The 16278-nt window shown below is 38.0% G+C and overlaps 1 protein-coding gene across 32 annotated transcripts in view; it reads right to left on the bottom strand.

Annotated features, from left to right (window-relative positions):
* The window catches only part of SLMAP (sarcolemma associated protein), a 180224-nt gene that overhangs the window by 74957 nt on the left and 88989 nt on the right, over window positions 1-16278 (bottom strand). For all 32 annotated transcript variants that reach the window (XM_050781118.1, XM_050781137.1, XM_050781126.1 and 29 more), the window contains exons 4-7: window positions 12405-12441; window positions 9855-9917; window positions 1184-1279; window positions 853-924 (exon numbers count right to left, since the gene is read on the bottom strand). In XM_050781118.1, the coding sequence (XP_050637075.1) occupies window positions 853-924; window positions 1184-1279; window positions 9855-9917; window positions 12405-12441 (268 nt within the window). The remainder of the gene's footprint in view (window positions 1-852; window positions 925-1183; window positions 1280-9854; window positions 9918-12404; window positions 12442-16278) is intronic.

Raw genomic sequence — 16278 nt, 5'->3', positions numbered from 1 at the left:
AGCTAAATGAGTGAAGGAATAACAGAATTACATCACTATTTTTGTAACTTTTTTTTGTGGTGGTTGTTGTTGTTGAGACAGTTTCACTCTTGTTGCTCAGGCTACAGTGCAATGGCACAGTCTCAGCTCATTGCAACCTCTGCCTGCCAGGTTCAAGGGATTCTCCTGCCTCAGCCTCCCGAGTACCTGAGATTACAGGCATGTGCCACCATGTTTGGCTAATTTTGTTTTAGTAGTGATGGGATTTCTCCATGTTGGTCAGGCTGGTCTTGAACTCTCGAGCTCAGGTGATCCGCCTGCCTCAGCTTCCCAAAGGGCTGGGATTACAGGAGTGAGCCACTGAGCCCAGCCTTATTTTTGTAACCTTAATGAAACAATGGACTAGGCTGGGATCATTAGTGATTGATAAAATCTCAAAAAGAAAGACAACTAGACTTTATGTTGTCCCTTGGTGGAAGAACACAATACCATCCATAAAGCGTTGTTGACAAAAAGAAAAACTAAACCTAAATCAGATCAAATCTCTAGATGAAACTACTAATTTATGCAGTGGGAAGGGGTGCTAAAAAATGTTTAAATAACAATGCAGACTGAGGGAAATTCTAGAGGACAAATGACCCAGTTTTTTCAAGAAATATTAATTGTAATAGAAAAAAGACAGATGTGTATGTGGGTATTCATTACATAATTATTTTTATTTACATGGATGTCTGAAATTTCTCATGACAAAAGATTTAAAAGAATTGTGGAAATGTATAAAGTTTTTAGCATATACTCAAAATGACAGTCAAAGAAATGATGTTACATAAAAAACTATGCATTTCATTTTACACATTTGAGATTAATACCTACTTTGGAGCATGCCTGTAATTGGTTTCCCATAACTTCTAACCGTGATAAGAGTCTATCTTCATCTATTAAAGCCTATTGAAGAAAAATTAAACATAAGTAAAACCCGAGTAATTATAAAGTCACATGTATATAAAAAAAGGTTGCTACTGACAACAAAAGATATAAAAGCATAAAACTGACCAGCATCCACTGTAAAATGCTAAATTTTCAACAACTTGTTCATTAGTTAGGAAATAACTTTGTCTTTGTTTGCTACATTTTAGTTTATTTAACATGTATGGAATATTAAACTATGTTTAAATGTTTCTTAAATACAAAACAACTGGAATACCTGCCAACTGGTATCTGAAGCCTCTTGGGTGATGGCTAGTAGCCGCTGAAGCGTGGCTAACTTCTGTTCCAACATTTGTTCCCGATGTAAGGCCTCCTAGTATTACAAATCACAAAAGAGATTCCAATAAGCTCATCATGATTCTTTTGAGGAGTGATCAATTTTCAGCACATTCTAAAATATTTTCATATTACATCCCCCTTGATGTATTTTAAAGTATGTGACACTTGATAGTACTTAGTAAAATATACAGCAGTCCCTGCTTATCTCTGGTTTCCCTTTCCAGTTTCAGTTATAGTGCAGTACAAGATACACTGAGAGAGACAGAAAGAATGTTGACATTCACATAACTTTTATTCACGTAACAGTATACTGTTGTAATTGTTCTATTATTATTGTTAATTTCTTACTATGCTTAATTTATAAGTTAAACTTTATCATAGGTATGTGTATATATAGGAAAAAACATAGTAGATACAGAGTTTGGCACTATCTGTGATTTCAGGCATCTACTGGGGGTCATGGAACATATTCCCTGCAAATAGGAAATGACTACTTTATGTATATGGGCCACATCATTTTAGTCTCATTTGTTGAGCTGAAAGTACCGCCATTAGAGGTTCTCTAACTGCAACTTCTCCCCTAATAGAAAACAAGTCACCTGTTTTTGTTTTCTTTTTATGCATAATTTGGAAAAGCAAGTTTTTAAAAACATACAATAGAAAAAGCTAATACACAGTGTGTATGTAGACATATACCTATACATACACACACACATATACAAGTCATGCACCACAAAACAACATTTCAGTCAACTACAGACTGCATATACACAGTAGTCCCAAAAAATTATAATGAAGCTGAAAAATTTCTGTCGCTTAGTGACATCATAGCCATCCTAACGCTGTAACACAAAGGGGCATTACTCATGTGTTTGAGATGTTGGTGTAAACAAACCTACTGTGCTGCCAGTTATATAAAAGTATAGCACATATAATTATATATAGTACATAATACATAATAGTATTCTATGACTGTTATTAGTTTATGCATGTACTATACTTTTTATTGTTAATTATATATTCCTTCTGCTTACTAAAAAGAAAAAAAGGTTAACTGTAAAATACCTTCAGAGAGGTCCTTTAGGAGGTATCCTGAAGAAGGCACTGTTATCACAGGAGATGACAGCTCCATGCATGTTACTGCCCCTGGAGACCTTTCAGTGGGATAGGATGTGGAGGTGGAAGAGAGTGATACTGATGATCTTGATATTGTGTAGGCCTAGGCTAACGTGTGTGTTTATGTCTTCATTTATAACAAAAAAGTTTAAAAAGTAAAAACAAGTTTAAAACATTTTTAATAAAAAGCTTATAATTTAAGAATAGAAACAAAAATTTTTATTTTTATTTTTTTTTTTTGAGACGGAGTCTGACTGTCGCCCAGGCTGGAGTGCAGTGGCACAGTCTCTGCTCACTGCAAGCTCCGCCTCCCGGGTTCACGCCATTCTCCTGCCTCAGCCTCTCAAGTAGCTAGGACTACAGGTATCCGCCACTATGCCCGGCTAATTTTTTATATTTTTAGTAGAGACCGGGTTTCACCTGTGTAGCCAGGATGGTCTGGATCTCCTGACCTCATGATCCACTCACCTCGGCCTCCCAAAGTGCTGGGATTACAGGCGTGAGCCACCGCGCCCGGCCAAAAACAAAGTATTTTTGAACAGCTGTACTATGTGTTTGTGTTTTAAGCTAAGTGTGAATACAAGAGTCAAAGAAGTTTTAAAACTTGTAAGTGTATAAAGTAAAAAAGTTATAGTAAGCTAAGTTTAGCTTATTATAGAAGAAAGAAAAACTTTTTTTTCTTGAGACCAGAGTCTAGCTCTGTCACCCAGGCTGGAGTGCAGTTGCATGATGATGTCACTAAGTGATGGCTCACTGTAATCTCAAATTCCTGAGTTTGTGATCCTCCTGCCTCAGCAGCCCCTATAGCTAGGATGCAGACACGCACCACCATGCCCAGTTAATTTTTTTTTCTTTTTCTGAGACGAGTCTCGCTCTGTTGCGCAGGCTGGAGTACAATGGCGTGATCTTGGCTCAATGCAACCTCTGCCTCTTGGGTTCAAGTGATTCTGTCACCTCTGCCTCCTGAGTAGCTGAGATGACAGGCAATGCCATCACGCCTGGCTCATTTTTGTATTTTCAGTAGAGATGGCATTTCATCATGTTGGACAGCCTGGTCTCGAACTCCTGACCTCAAGTGATCTGCCCACCTTGGCCTCCCAAAGTGCTGGGATCACAGGCATGAGTCCCCGCACCCAACCACCAGCTAATATTTTTAATTTTTTTTTTTTTTTTTAAAACAGATGGGGCCTTCTTATGTTGCTGAGGATGGTCTTGAACTCCTGGTCTCAAGTGATCCTCCCACCTCAGCCATCCAAAGTGCTGGGATTTCAAGCATGAGCCACCATGCTTGCCCCAAAAACTTTTAAAATATATATTTAAAGTAGCCTAAGTGTACAATGTTTATAAAGTCTATGGTAGTGTACAATAATGTCATAGGCCTTCATATTCACTTACTACTCACTCACTGACTCACCCAGAGCAGCTTCCAGTCCTGCAAGCTCTATTGATGGTAAGCGCCTTATACAGGTATATCATTTTCTATCTTTTTCTTTTCTTTTCTTTTTTGAGACAGAGCCTTGCTCTGTCATCCAGGCTGGAGTGCAGGGGTGTGATCTCAGCTTACTGCAACTCTGCCTCCCGGGTTCAAGCAATTCTGGTGTCTCAGCCTCCTGACTAGCTGGGACTACAGGCATGTGCCACCACGCCCAGCTAATTTTTGTATTTTTAGTAGAGACAGGGTTTTGCCATGTTGACCAGGCTGGTCTTGAACTCCTAGCCTCAAGTGTTCCTCCTGCCTTGGTCACCCAAAGTGCTCGGATGACACTGCCTCCAGCCTTTTTCTATATTTTATACTGTATTTTTACTGTACCTTTTCTACGTTTAGATATGCTTCTAAACACGAATACTATTGTGTTACAACTGCCTTCAGTAAGCAGTACAATAACATGCTGTATGGGTTTGCAGCCTAGGATCAATAGGCTCTACTATATAGCCTAGGTGTGTAATAGGCTATGCCATCTAGGTTATATAAGTACAATGTATAATGTTCGCACAATGACAAAATCACCTAATGAAATCATATGCCTGTTGTAAAGCGATCCATGATAGCATATATATGTATACATATGTATATATACAACCACATACACATATATGTGAATATATGTGAAATATATACACCTCAGAGCAAACTCATTCCAACTGAAGCCAAGATAATCTGGTCATCAGCAAAAATACTTTATAATGGCTTAATTGCACAAGTATGATATCTAAAATAGAGCTTTTAATTTTTCCTTTTAAAAATGTTATTTATATAAACATACACATTTTTGTTTTATTTTATTTCTGAGACAGAGTTTCATTCTGCAGCCCAGGTTGGAGTGCAGTGGCATGACATCGGCTCACCACAACCTCCACCTCCTGGGTTCAAGCAATTCTCATGCCTCAGCCTCCTGAGCAGCTGGGACTACAGGTGCACACTACCATGCCCAGCTAATTTTTGTATTTTTTGTGGAGATGAGCTTTCTCCATGTTGGCCAGGCTGGTCCTGAACTCCTGGTCTCAAGTGATCTGCCTGCCTCGGCCTTCCAAAGTGTTGGGATTACAGGCAAGAGCCACCGTGCCCAGCCAATATATACTATTAAAAAGAGAGATTGCTTTATTCGCACAGCCTACTGCATTTTCAGGTGTTCTGATTCTCTCTGACTATATAACACTTAGCAGCAATTAATATACCAAAATAGGTAAGAGTCCACTGAATATTGGTTCAATGTAATAAAGGGATTTATAATGAGAGAGTTAAATAACTATTTGGCAGTTCCAAAGATACATATATAAAATATATATAATATAATATCTAAATATATAATATATATTATATAATATCTAAATAATATATTATATATATTATATAAATATATAATATCTACTACATATAAAATATCTATTATATAAATATATAATAGATATTATATAAATATATATTATACAATAGCTATGACTTATATATCTATTATATATTATATAATATCTATTATATATTATATATAGATATATTATATCTATTATATAATAGATATTATATATGTAATAGATATTATATAATTATATTTATATAATAGATATAATTATATAATAGATGTTATATAAATATATATCATATAAATATATAAATATAATAATAGATATTATATTTATAGATTATATATAAGATATATTTATAGATTATATATTTATATAATAGATATATATGTAATAAATGTGATATACTTATATCTATATATCTATATATAGATATCTATGTATCTATAAATATATATTATATATCTATTACATATATAATATATATTTATATCTATTACATATATAATAGATATTATATAATTATATAGTATATATATTTTTTGAGATGGAATTTCAATCTTACTGCCCAGGTTGGAGTGCAATGGCACGATCTTGGCTCACCGCAACCTCCGCCTCCCGTGTCCAAGTGATTCTCCTGCTTCAGCCTCCTGAGTAGCTGGGATTACAGGCATGCGCCACCACGCCCGGCTGATTTTGTATTTTTAGTAGAGATGGCGTTTCTCCATTTTGGTCAGGCTGGTCTTGAACTCCTGACCTCAGGTGATCTACCAGCCTTAGCCCCCCAAAGTGCTGGGATTACAGGCGTAGCCACTGTGCCCGGCCCAAAGATATATTTTACAGAGAAAGACATTGGTGTACAAAGTCTAAACTCTAGGTGGCTTGTTAGCAGTTGATAGCTGTTAAGCAGGTCTCCTTCATCCGGAATCAAGGTGAAATGCTCATAGCATTTAGTTGTGTTTTGGCATACCTTCTTCACCTTGTTTTATTCCTGTCATTATCCAGAGCAACACTTATGACCCTAATGCCTCTGAGACACCTCAACAGAGAAGTATGCGCATAGTACTCAAGGTTTAAAGTACAAACATAGTACTCGAGGTTTAAAGCATGAATTTATTGCTCTCCACATCCTTGATAAATAATGAATATGGAAAATTTTGTCTAGAGGTACTACATTTTAATATAACTCTAAAACTATAGGTTAAATAATCTAATAAAAAGCCATACACCTCAGAATCTATATTAAAACACAGCTTCACTTAGACTATTTGCCAAGTTTAAGTTCCTAAAACATTCCTAATATCCAGGAAATTACTCAGATGCTGCAAAAAGTTTTACTGAAAAACAAAACCATCAACCAACCATATCTTTAGAATCTACTTCCACTAGATGGTGTAATTTCATCTTTTTAATTCAATTCCATTTAGAGTTTAACTCCATGAACTATATCCTAACAGAAATCTAGTAAGTCCAGCAATGGTCTTTTAGTTAGTTCTAAGGTATAAAATGCACCTATTCCAGTTTTTATTCAAAATGTTCACAATTTACATTAGAACTTTAGCAGTTCAGTAAGAATGTATACAGAAAAGACTGTGGTATAATTTTATCTCAAAGAGCTAGAAAAGGAACAGTAGAGGATTAGGACACTAGGAATATTCACAGAACACGAAGGTTGGAAAGAGTGAGAGAGTGAGGGAGTGAGATTTGCTATCCACGATGACTAGTAACAGTAGTATACAAGCCTGGGAAAATAATTTAACCTATATGAGCTCCACACTTCTCATATGAAAAATGAGGTTTAAATTACATTAATCTCAAAGTTTTCTTCCACCTCTAAAAATAAGCAGCTTAATTAATGTGCCTTCCTATTGAATGGTAAACAACTACTAACATTTATGGCATACATTCTATGTGCCAGGAACTGTTCTAAGTGCTTTACATATATTAATTTTTTTTTATTCTTCACAATTCTGTGAAGTTAAGTGCTGTTACTATATCCATTTCATAGATGAGGAAAATGAGGCATAAAAGAGTTAAACAACTTTCCCAGTAGGTCAGAAATTAAAGCCAACGATTAAATCAAGGGAATTTTGGCTTAGAATACTCTTAAATACTCTATTAAAATCCAAATGTATAATGTTTTTCTATGCATACACTATGCCTGGTGGAAGATAAGATCTGATTAATACATTGATTAATTTTCTGTTCATTTTCATAGATGTGTACATTCTTAACTAAGATGGAACTATTCTCACCGATTGATTCCTATAAAAGAATGTAGGGGGCTGGGTATGGTGGCTCAGGCCTGTAATCCCAGCACTTTGGGAGGCCAAGGCGGGTGGATCATGAGGTCAGGAGATCGAGACCGTCCTGGCCAACATGGTGAAACTCTGTCTCTATGAAAAATACAAAAAATCAGCCAGGTGTGGTGGCAAGCACCTGTAGTCCCAGCTACTCGGGAGGCTGAGGCAGGAGAATCACTTGAACCTGGGAGGCGGAGGTTGCAGTGAGCTAAGATCGCGCCACTGCACTCCAGCCTGGACGACAGAGCAAGACTCCATCTCAGAAAAAAAAAAAAAAAGAATGTAGGGACCCAGGATCACGTGTTTGGTTCTATTATTTGAAACAAAAGACAACTGAAGGCCTACCCACATAAAATGACTCACTCAAGGTCACAAAAGTGGGTTGAGTAGCAGAACTAAGATAAAAACCTCACTCTTGCTGGGTGCAGTGGCTCACACCTGTAATCCCAGCACCTAGGGAGACCAAGGTGGGTGGATCACTTGAGGTCAGGAGTTTAAGACCAGCCTGGCCAACATGGTGAAACCTAAAAATCTACTCTACCCTACTAAAAATACAAAAAATTAGCCAGGTGTGGTGGCACATGCCTTTATTTCCAGCTACTCAGGAGGCTGGGGCAGAAGAATTGCTTAAACCCGGGAGGGGGAGGTTGCAATGAGACGAGATTGAGCCAGTGCACTCCAGTGTGGGTGACAGAGCAAGAGTCCGTTTCAAAAAACAAAACAAAACAAAAAAATACCTCAATCTCTAATCTCCTGATCCAGGGTTTTCTTTTACCATGCTCCCTCACCAGAATAAGAAATATAATCTAGCCCAAACCCACAAAAAACAGAAAAAACAAACAAACAAAAAAACTCAAAACACTTGTTTGCTTTTTAGAGATTTGTATGGTTCTTTAAATATGGCATTAATTTGAAGAAGTATCTGCTCTACACCAAGAAATTATTCTGTGAATCAAGCAGCACAGCACAGTGGTTACACAAAGCAGAAAATCTGAGGTCTGGCCGTCCAGGTTCAAATCCCAGCTCTACCATATACTTGATGTGTGATATTGTATAAATTATTAAATCTTCCTGCCTCTCAGTTACTCTATCTGTAAAAATAGGGATAAAATACGCACCTTGTAAGATTGTTGTGATAATTAAATAATATAGGTAAAGTGCTAGAATGAAGCTTGGCATATAATAAGTGCTATATAATTACTTGCTATTAATATTATTAAGCAATCAAAATATCTCCCAGTTTAATTTTATTTAAAAGTCATCTATGGGCCAGGCGCCATGGCTCATGCCTATAATCCCAACACTTTGGGAGGCTGAGGTGGGCAGATTGCCTGAGCTCAGGAGTTTGAGACCACCCTGGGCAACACGGTAAAACCCCATCTCTACTAAAATACAAAAAATTAGCCAGGCATAGTGGTGGATACCTGTAGTCTCAGCCACTCAGGAAGGAGGCAGGAGAATCGCTTGGGCCCAGGAGGCAGAGGTTGTAGTGAGCTGAGATCGTACCATTGCACTCCAGCTTGGGCTACAGAATGTGACTCCATCTCAAAAATGAAATAGAATAAAATAAAACAAAACAAAACAAAACAAAAGCCATCTATGGATAAAGAATTGTTCTGGGGCTTGGCGTGGCGGCTCACACCTATAATCCCAGTGCTTTGGGAGGTTGAAGCAGGACAAAGACTCGAGCCCAGGAGTTTGAGGCTGTAGTGAGTTCTGACCATGCCACTGCACTTCAGCCTGAGAGACAGAGTCAGACCCTGTCTCTCAAAAAATTTAAAAACAGATTTAAAAAAACTGTTTTGGAACCTCCTCATACTTGAAGAAAAAAATTCTCGTACAAAGGCTTTTCTCTAGATTTAATCTTGACTCTTTTATCTTTCTTCATAAGATCTACTTTTAATCTTTTGTTCTTTTTTGAAAAGATAGTATTTCTTTTGTATTTGTATCCAGCCAATATTTTTTTATCCTATATTTGTGAACTGGCAAAATAAAATATAAGTTGTTTAATTCTGAGCTTCTTTTCTTGAGACAGGGTCTTGCTCTGCTGCCTAGGATGGAGTACAGTGGTGCCATCAAAGTTCACTGCAGCCTCAACCCCCTGGGCTCAAGCAATCCTCTCACCTGAGACTTCCAAGTAGCTGGGACGACAGATGCACACCATCACACCTGGTTAATTACAAAACTTTTTTTTGTAGAGACGGGGTCTCACTTTATTGCCCAGGTTGGTCTCAAACTCTTGGCCTCAAACAATCCTTCTGCCTAGGCCTCCCAAAGTCCTGGGATTACAGGCATTAACCACCATGTCTGGCCCTAATTCTGCTTTTAAGAACTTTTAAAAGTTTAAAAGAAATTCTGCTTATAAGAATTCTCAAGATTTACTTTTACCTGTAGATACTGAGAAAGCTGGAATAGTTCCTGAGAGTACATACTTGGAGTGTTAGCAGCAACCTAGAAACAAATGACACAATATCAACAGAAAACACTTCATAAAAAACATTAAACCAATTCCTTGAAATGTCTACTTACTTAAATATGCAAAATAACTGTTATTAAAATCACAAATTTATAGCACAAAGGCAATATAGCCTTTTAAGTTTTTTCTTTTCTGATGGAAATAAAGCCTTTTCTTAATCCAGAAATAAAACCTCCTAAATCAATAGATCCACATATTTTCCCTTTAAAATTCATCATTAAATAGTTCTTTACTATTTTAACAAGCCTCATTCATTTAGAAGTAGCCATCTTCAAAATGGTATTTTTATGTGGCATAGGGACGGCAGGGACATGAAATACAACACTTTGTCCAGTGGCCTGAGGCAATGTTTCTTTAAATCCATAGGTAAGTTTTAAGAAAAAAGATGGGAAGTAATGGTGTTTAAACACTGTAAGTCATAGTCAAACTATTTAGAACTCAAGAGTATTATAAGGAATATCTTCTATAAGGGTTTTTTCAAGGTTGTGGAATATAGAACCATGGCATTATTTAAAAAGAAAAAAAAGAGGAAGGGTCGGGCGCAGTGGCTCATGCCTATAATCCCAGCACTTTGGAAGGCCGAGGGAGGTGGATCACCTGAGGCCAAGAGTTCGAGAGACCAGCCTGGTCAACATGGTGAAACCACGTCTCTACTAAAAATACAAAAAATAGCCGTGTCACACTACTGCACTTCAGCTTGGATGACAGAGCAAGACTCCATCTCAAAAAAATAAATAAATAAATAAGAAGAAGAAGGGCTGGGCACGGTGGCTCACGCCTGTAATCCCAGCACTTTGGGAAGCCGAGGCGGCCAGATCACCTGAGGTTGGGAGTCCAAGACCAGCCTGACCGACATGGAGAAACCCCGTCTCTACTAAAAACGTAAAATTAGCAGGGCGTGGTGGCGCATGCCTGTAATACCAGCTACTCGGGAGGCTGGGGCAGAAGAATCGCTCGAACCTGGAAGGTGGAGGTTGCGGTGAGCTGAGATTGCAACACCGCACTCTAGCCTGGGCAACATGAGTTAAACTGTCTCAAAAAAAAAAAAGGAGTAGGAGGAGGAGGAAAGAAGGAAGAAGAAGGAAGAGGAAAAAGAAGGAAGGAAGGAGGAGGAGGAAGAAAAGGAAGAGGAAGAAGAAAAAGAAGAAGAGGAGGAGGAAGGAGAAGAGGGAGCAGAAGGAGGAGGAAGAAAAAGGAGGAGGAGGTGGGAGGAAAAAGAGGAAGAAGGAAGGAAGAAGAAGAAGGAAGAAGAAGAGAGAAGAAGGAATAAGTAGGAGGAGGGAGGAAGAAGAAAAAAAAACAAAGAAGAAAGAAGGAAGAAGAAGGATAAAAAAGAAAAGAAGGAACAAGAAAGAAGGAAGAAGGAAGAAAGAAGAATAAGGAAAAAGAAATAAGGAAGAAAGAAGGAGGAAGAAAAGAAAGAAAAAGGAAGAAATATGAGGAGGAGGAGAAGAGGGAGAAAACAACAAGAAGGAAGAAAAGGAGGAGGAAAGAAGAAAGAAAAGACAAAGAGGAGGAGGAGCAAGAGGAGGAGAAGAAGGAGGAAGAAAGACTACTGGGTTGCTGTAATATTTACCCCTATGTGTTAGCTTATTAATGATGTTATAGCACCAGTCCTTATTAAGCTTGGGAAGTATACTTTAATTAATATGCTGACTAGAAAGCAGAGAGTTGGCATTATTTCTTAAATTTACTTCCAAATTAGCAGTACCATTATTTACTTCTGAATAATTCTTGGTATTGCAGAAGTTGATGATTAACCACTTTTACTTCTAAAAAAGGAATCTAACAGAGAACTTCAGTTTCAAGCAGGCTTTCACTCTTCATTCAAATGGAGGAAAAATGTAAAATATTTTTTCCACTAGTTTAGTTATTGCACTAAGAAAACTAGACTCCCACATTAATGTCAAAAGATGTATTTTGGGGGGCTAATTAGCAATGATACCTATAATTGAATAAACCATTATTTCTGAACAAAAGAAAAATGCTTTCTAGCAAGCAATTACTGTAAAGTTTCTGATCAGATCAGGTAAAAAGTAACCCTTAAAGACAACAAAAGAACAATTTTTGTAAGCCTGTATTTCTGTATTACCTCCCTGTATTGGTAAATGTTGAGTGAACTATTTAGGTAGAAACTTTAACATATTTCTAGACAGAATTGTATCTCAGAATAAAAAGTAACAGCGAATACTCTTCATCCCTGGCTAGACACAAAACAGGTACTCCTCGTTTACACAGTGAATAATTTAACTGAGATAACAAAGTCTTTTTCTGAAGAAACATCCATCTTAGATTCTCCAGCTATTGAAGATCAGAAGATTATAATAACTATATAGCTATATGCATTCTACATATTTTGTTACAAAAGAGAAATAAATTTCTAGGTAAAGCATATTAAAAACAAACATTTTCAAAGCAACACAGCTGAGTCAGTTTGGAAAAAATAATCATTAGCAACTTACTTTGTCAACAGGACTTGGTAATGGTGCATGGATGACACTGAAAAGTAAAATTTAGAAGTTTTATCTAATATCCGGACAATAGAGGAAATAGAGTATGAGAGCACCAGAATATCTTATACCACAGAGTTTATACATTTGCCTTCATGTAATTAAAAAAAAGTGAACTATTTTTCAATTCTTTATAAATGTATAAAATTCTTAGAAAACAAAAACATGTAAACCTACCTTGTACATATCAATATATTTCTAAAAACAAATTCCAAATCCAAAATGTATTAAATGCTCTTTGAGGGATATGAATTACTTGATTATAAGAATTTCTATACAGAAAAGGAGTACTCTATCCTTTTTCGGCTAGGTGTGGTGGCTCGTGCCTGTAATCCCAGCACTTTGGGAGGCTGAGGCAGGAGGATCACCTGAGGTCAGGAGTTCAAGACCAGCCTGGCCAACATGATGAAACCCTGTCTCTACTAAAAATATAAAAAAATTAGCTGGGTGTGGTGGCACACACCTTTAGTCCCAGCTCCTCGGGAGACTGAAGCATAAGAATCGCTTGAACCCAGGAGGTGGAGGTTGCAGTGAGCCAAGATTGTGCCACTGCGCTCCAGCCTGGGTGACCAAGTGAGACTCCGTTTCAAAAAACAAAAAAAAATATTCTCCCATTTTCAATTTTGAAATATGTAAATTATGTTCTTTTAAAATTAAACATTCCTATACAGAAAGTCTTAAAAAGCAAAGTTCTGGAAAGCAAGGTTATAATTTGGAAACTTGTTCCAGTGAAGAACAACTTTAATCAAAACACTACTATTCCTCTTCTCTACCCAGCCACCTCAGAAACTGACTGAAAACTTAGATGTATGTATGAAACTGAACTCAGTGTAACACTTTAAAACAAAACATTAAATAGATGGCACTAATTGATACTAGTTGCCTTGTTGGCCTGATAACTACAGCTGACAAAAAGGTAGTATAGCAGCTCAGAAACTATACTGGGTCCAAAATCTAGCTCTACCCACCAGCTGAAAGGCAAATTGCCTAATCAATATAGGTCTCAGCTTCCTCATGCATAAAATGAGATAATGAAGTCAGGTGCAGTGGCTCACACCTGTAATCCCAGCACTTTGGGAGGCCAAGGTGGGCGGATCACGACGTTAGGAGTTCGAGACCAGCCTGGCCAACACAGTGAAACGTCATCTCTACTAAAAATACAAAAATCAGCCAGGTGTGGTGGCACGTGCCTGTAGTCCCAGCTACTTGGGAGGCTGAGGTGGGAGAATCGCTTAAACCCTGGAGGCGGAGGTTGCAGTGAGCTGAGACTGCACCACTGCACTCCAGCCTGGACACAGAGCAAGACTCCATCTCAAAAAAAAAAAAAAAAAAAAAAAAGGGAGCTAATCATATAACCAATTCCATGGAGTTATTGGGGGTATTAAATATATTAATATGAATAAAGAGCTTAAAACAGTACTTTGGAAATAGGACTTTATCGCTACTATTACTCTCATGAGAATATAGCAGCTAAGGAAGCTAGAGTCCCTATTTTATTTACAAGGCCCTGTAAGATACTGCTAGGTGTGCTGGCGGTGAGTACAGGGGACTCAAAGCAAGGCTACCATGCATGACCTCTACCAGCTGCTAATCACTCCACATCCTAGAGGCCATTCTTGTAATGGCTAGCTTGGAGGTTGACTGGGTAAAGTTCTTAGACTGAACTGACAAATCATATGTAAGCTGCTGAAAAACTGATCAGATGTCAATTAAAAATAGGAATAATTTTGATCCCACCTTAATAACTGCAAACACTGTAAGAACCGGTCTAATTCAACTAGTCACAAAAACACTAAAATGCTGAATAAAATGGAATATTAAGGACCAGCACCCACCTCCCTGCTGAGCACCCATGATACAGACTTCATTGAGCCTACATAAACTTTACTGTCCTTCTTTGATTATACATCTGTGTTCTCAGGAACTATGACCTATTCACCTGTATATCCCCAAAGCCCATCACCAGGCCCTAACAAAGTTGGTGCCTAGTAAAGATTTTTTTAAAATTATGTACAACTTTACTCCAGAAAATTGAAATAGGCATTTTAAACAATAATTTATTTTTCTTGAATATAAAAAATATTGATTATGGAAAATTTATGAAGTAAATCATGAGGAAATAAAAATTACTGAATGCCAACACTCAGAGAGAACCATTGTGGGCATATATCTTTTTCTCTGCATATATGCACATATAGTGAAATGAACTTAAGAATGTCTAAATGCCAGATCATTTGAGGTTAGGAGTTTGAGACCAGCCTGGCCAACATGGTGAAACCTATTTCTACTAAAAATACAAAAACTAGCCAGGCGTGGTGGTGGGCGCCTGTAATCCCAGCTACTTGGGAGGCTGAGGCAGGAGAATCACTTGAACCTGGGAGGCGGAGGTTGCAGTGAGCCGAGATCACATCACTGCACTCCAGTCTGGGCAACTGAGCAAGACTCCATCTCCCCCCAAAAAAAAAAGTCTAAATAGAAACAAATGGTACAGTAGGGATTTTTTTTTTAATTCCCCTTTCTTAGTGACCCAAGTATAAAATCTTCTGTTCTTATAACAATCTCATTAATAAACAAAGGGTTAAAAATCCGGCAACACATTCCATAAGTGATATACATTTGTATTTTACAAAAACTATCCTGTATATAAGTATATTCTGAAGTATGAATAAAGTTCATGTACATATACAAACCTTAACAACGAAATGTGGAAAATGAAAATAGTTACTTAGTGTTAGAGTGGTGGGATTATACGCAATTTCTGTTTCTTTTGTTAAAAATTTAAAAAATTTTTTTATTTTGGAGACAGAGTCTCACTCTGTCACCCAGCCTGGAGTGAAGTGGTCTGATTTCGGCTCACTGCACTCCGCCTCCTGGGTTCAAGCTGTTCTCGTATCTCAGCCTCCTGAGTAGCTGGGACTACAGGCGCTCACCACCGTGCCTGGCTAATTTTTTGTATTTTTAGTAGAGACGTGGTTTCACCCTGTTGCCCAGGCTGGTCTCAAACTCCTGAGCTCAGGCAATCTGTCCGCCTCAGAGTTCCAAAGTGCTGGGATTACAGGCACGAGCCACCTGCCCCAGGCCTCTCTGTTTCTAATCATTAGAAAATGATTGGCCCAGGCACAGTGGCTCATGCTTGTAATCCTACTAGCACTTTGGGAGGCTGAGGGGAGTAGATCACCTGAGGCCGGGAGTTTGAGGCCAGCCTGGCCAACATAGAGAAACCCCGTCTCTACTGAAAATACAAAAATTAGCCGGACATGGTGGTGTGCACCTGTAATCCCAGCTACTCGGGAGGCTGAGGTAGGAGAATCACTTAAACCTGGGAGGTGGAGGATGCAATGAGCCGAAATCATCCCACTGCACTCCATCCTGGTTGACAAAAGCAAGATTCTGTCGGGAGGGGAGGGGAGGGGAGGGGAGAGGAGATTATTGGCCAGGCCTCTCTGTTTCTTATCATTAGAAAATTATTGACCAGGTTTCTCTGTTTCTTATCATTTAAAAATTGTTGGCCAGGTGTGGTGGCTCAGGCCTGTAATCCTAGCACTCTGGGAGCAGAGGTGGGTGGACTGCCTGTGCTTGGAGTTCAAGAGCAACCTGGGCAACATGGTAAAACCCCGTCTCTACTAAAAGGAGAATTGCTTGTTCAAAATTCATCTTCTCCAGAAAGTTAGATTATGTACAACTAAATTGGCAGCAAAAATTTAAGTGATACTAATATTTAACCATATAAGAAAAGCCAAACAATGAGAAGGAAATGGGCAAAGATGAAAATAATTACAGAAACACAAAGGACAGAGACACAATACATTGCAAGTGACTTTGAAAA

This window comes from Macaca thibetana, chromosome 2 (assembly GCF_024542745.1).
Source record: "Macaca thibetana thibetana isolate TM-01 chromosome 2, ASM2454274v1, whole genome shotgun sequence".
In the NCBI taxonomy this organism is placed as follows: domain Eukaryota; kingdom Metazoa; phylum Chordata; class Mammalia; order Primates; family Cercopithecidae; genus Macaca; species Macaca thibetana.
Note: the sequence above shows the minus strand (reverse complement) of the source record. Positions and strands in the feature narration are given on the sequence as shown.